This window comes from Penaeus japonicus, unplaced genomic scaffold (genome assembly GCF_977035675.1).
Source record: "Penaeus japonicus unplaced genomic scaffold, GWHDUDI00000001_assembly GWHDUDI00000018, whole genome shotgun sequence".
NCBI lineage: Eukaryota > Metazoa > Arthropoda > Malacostraca > Decapoda > Penaeidae > Penaeus > Penaeus japonicus.
The window spans coordinates 14,631,971-14,634,470 of NW_028234420.1; the positions used below are offsets into that span (position 1 = coordinate 14,631,971).

General features: G+C 31.6%; 1 protein-coding gene across 1 annotated transcript in view; it reads left to right on the forward strand.

The window, feature by feature from the left end:
• Nucleotides 1-2,500, forward strand: part of JTBR (jumping translocation breakpoint protein JTBR) — a 6,280-nt gene that overhangs the window by 3,654 nt on the left and 126 nt on the right. Inside the window, exon 4 of the mRNA XM_043025078.2 lies at nucleotides 473-2,500. This exon is cut by the window's right edge and continues 126 nt beyond it. Within this exon, the coding sequence (XP_042881012.1) occupies nucleotides 473-635 (163 nt within the window). The 3' untranslated portion in view covers nucleotides 636-2,500. The remainder of the gene's footprint in view (nucleotides 1-472) is intronic.

Below are 2,500 nucleotides of genomic sequence, written 5' to 3' on the forward strand. Positions count from 1 at the left end.
CACAGACTGTTATATTTTAATCAATTGAATGCATTTATTCTGTACTTTTATGATAAGTCTGTTTCCATAAGTTTCATGGAATATATTCAGATTATGATTACAGACCCCTCAGAAATGTGCATTTACTTTTTGAACAGAAACAGTGCTTAAAAAAATTATCTTCAGAAGATCCATTGTAGGTGAATAGTAGATGATGGCTGAGAGAGAGAAAAAGGAAAGAACTAAATTTATAGCTTACATGAATCAGTGTAAATTTATTTCATATGTATAACTCTATGACACAATATAGAAACAGTTATATGAAAATTTTTCAATCAAGTAAGACAAGGGTAATTTTTTCATGGCTATCACAATTAATAAGTCTTTCTTCTATAAGACATAAGTTTATAATGACCTAATTAAAATGGCCTCCGCAATCATGTCGGTGTTCGTAACATTTATGCTGTTCTTCACTGTGTGCCTCCCTTTACAGATGTGACCGCGTGGTTTGGTTGGAAGAACGGCACTTTTGGATCTTCGAGGCAGTCATGGGGGTTATTGGTATGGTGTCTGGTCTGGTAACAATGTTCAGACAAAAGGTGTTAGACCATCGCATTTTGCAAAGGATACAACGGCAAGTTGCAGCTGGAGTATGAGGATTTTTAAAAAAGGAATCTATTGGGCTTTCTAGTGATAATGTCATTTGTTGTTTATGAACACTGACATTTACATTTATGCGATTATTTTCAATGTAAAGTTTATGTTTTCATGGATGAAGTGAGTGGATGAATGACAGTTCTTGGTTATTTATTCATAATTATTATTGATATCATTATTTATGTCCTTATTTGGCAGTTATGAATGTTCCTAAAGTTTGAGTTTTTTTTTTTCATTTTGTAGTATCTGCCTATGAAAGAAATGCTTTTCTTATAATATATAATATAAATATAACTGAAGGATATGGTCAGAATTTTTCCAATGCAGAATATTTTCTTATCTGCTTGTTGCAAATACTGTAAATTTGTTCCCATTCTTCAAAAGGTGCAGATGCTAAAGATATTTTTATTCATGCAAAAAAGTGTGGAGATGGAAATGTGGAGGCACTGAAAGCTTTTATTTTTGTTATACAAATGTGTGGTTGTGAAAGATGGTTTGTCAATTAATAAAGATGTATAAGGAAATTACATGATATTGAATCTTTTGTAGTGGGAAGACTAAACCATATTTGAATAGACACATTACAGAAAGAAAGAAAGAAAATCTTAGAAGAATTTGTGATTTGCTAGTTATGCTCTTGCTACACAAGGACGACTTCTTTATGTCTTTCACTTTTCGAGAATCATCTGTTGTAAACTCTTATGAAATAGGGTTATTTGTGGCCAAGGTTGGCTAAAAGTATACCTGGATGGCTTACTCACAGATGTTATACACTGTTGATTGATATATTGATTTATTTTGGGGGCAAAAGAATATTTAAAATAGGTCTAGTGACATCTCTGTTACTACATGTATTGGATAGTGTTTTATTGTTTAAAGTCTGGATGTGGATATTCTACCATTGGTACAGGCTTTTATAAATTGCAGAGTATATAATACAGCCTCCCATTATTGCCTTTTTTGTACCACTGTAGATCATATTAAATGTACATTCTTTCTTTCAAGATGTTGAACTAGATGTTTCTGTAAAGGCGGAGAGGGAATATTTAAGATTATTTATTGTAGGCATAATACAGAAAGGTATTTTATAAATGAGTTAACATTAAAAGGGAGCTATAGGAGACAAGACGATCAAAAGGTCATTTTAATTTCACATCACTAGTCATTAAAATTTTACCTTTAGTTTCTAAACATTAAAGGTTTAGTTTTCATGCTCATTTCTTTTTACATTCCTTCAGGAGCAATAAAAAACAGATTGTGAGGTAATTGGTAATGATGGTACATAAATATTCCAGTGATTATAGGAGTTTCTTTAGTTTCCAAAGATGTTTTTTGCAAAGGACCTCTCACAGTATTTCTTAAATGCAGACACAGTTTGATGCTTTCTTGAATGTGTTGGAATTCGATTTGTGTAGATTTAGATCCTTTTAAAAGAACCTGTTTCTCTTGGTTACTCAACACAAGAGTTCAAGTGAATATTAAGGAAAAAAACGTGAATGATACTAAAATGTTTCTGTGTCATGATTAGGATGATCAGTCTGCATCGATATACTGCGAGGGTGTGCAAATATTCACAAACACATTTATTTCTTTTCTTTTATTTTCTTCATTCTATAGAGTGTTGATAGCTAAAGAGAAACACTGAATACACTATATTACACTTTAAATGATGACTGTTCCAGCAAATGTTTTTGAAATTAATTTTATACATAAGTTTTGTTAAAACAAATCAGATTTTAACTGAAGTAAATCTCCCACAAAGACTTCCATTGTTCTTAAGGATACCAAAGATTTGTTCTGGTATGGGGTCCCCCCATTTCATGGGTCGGTATTTATTGTGTTAATGACTAAGATTATAGAAATA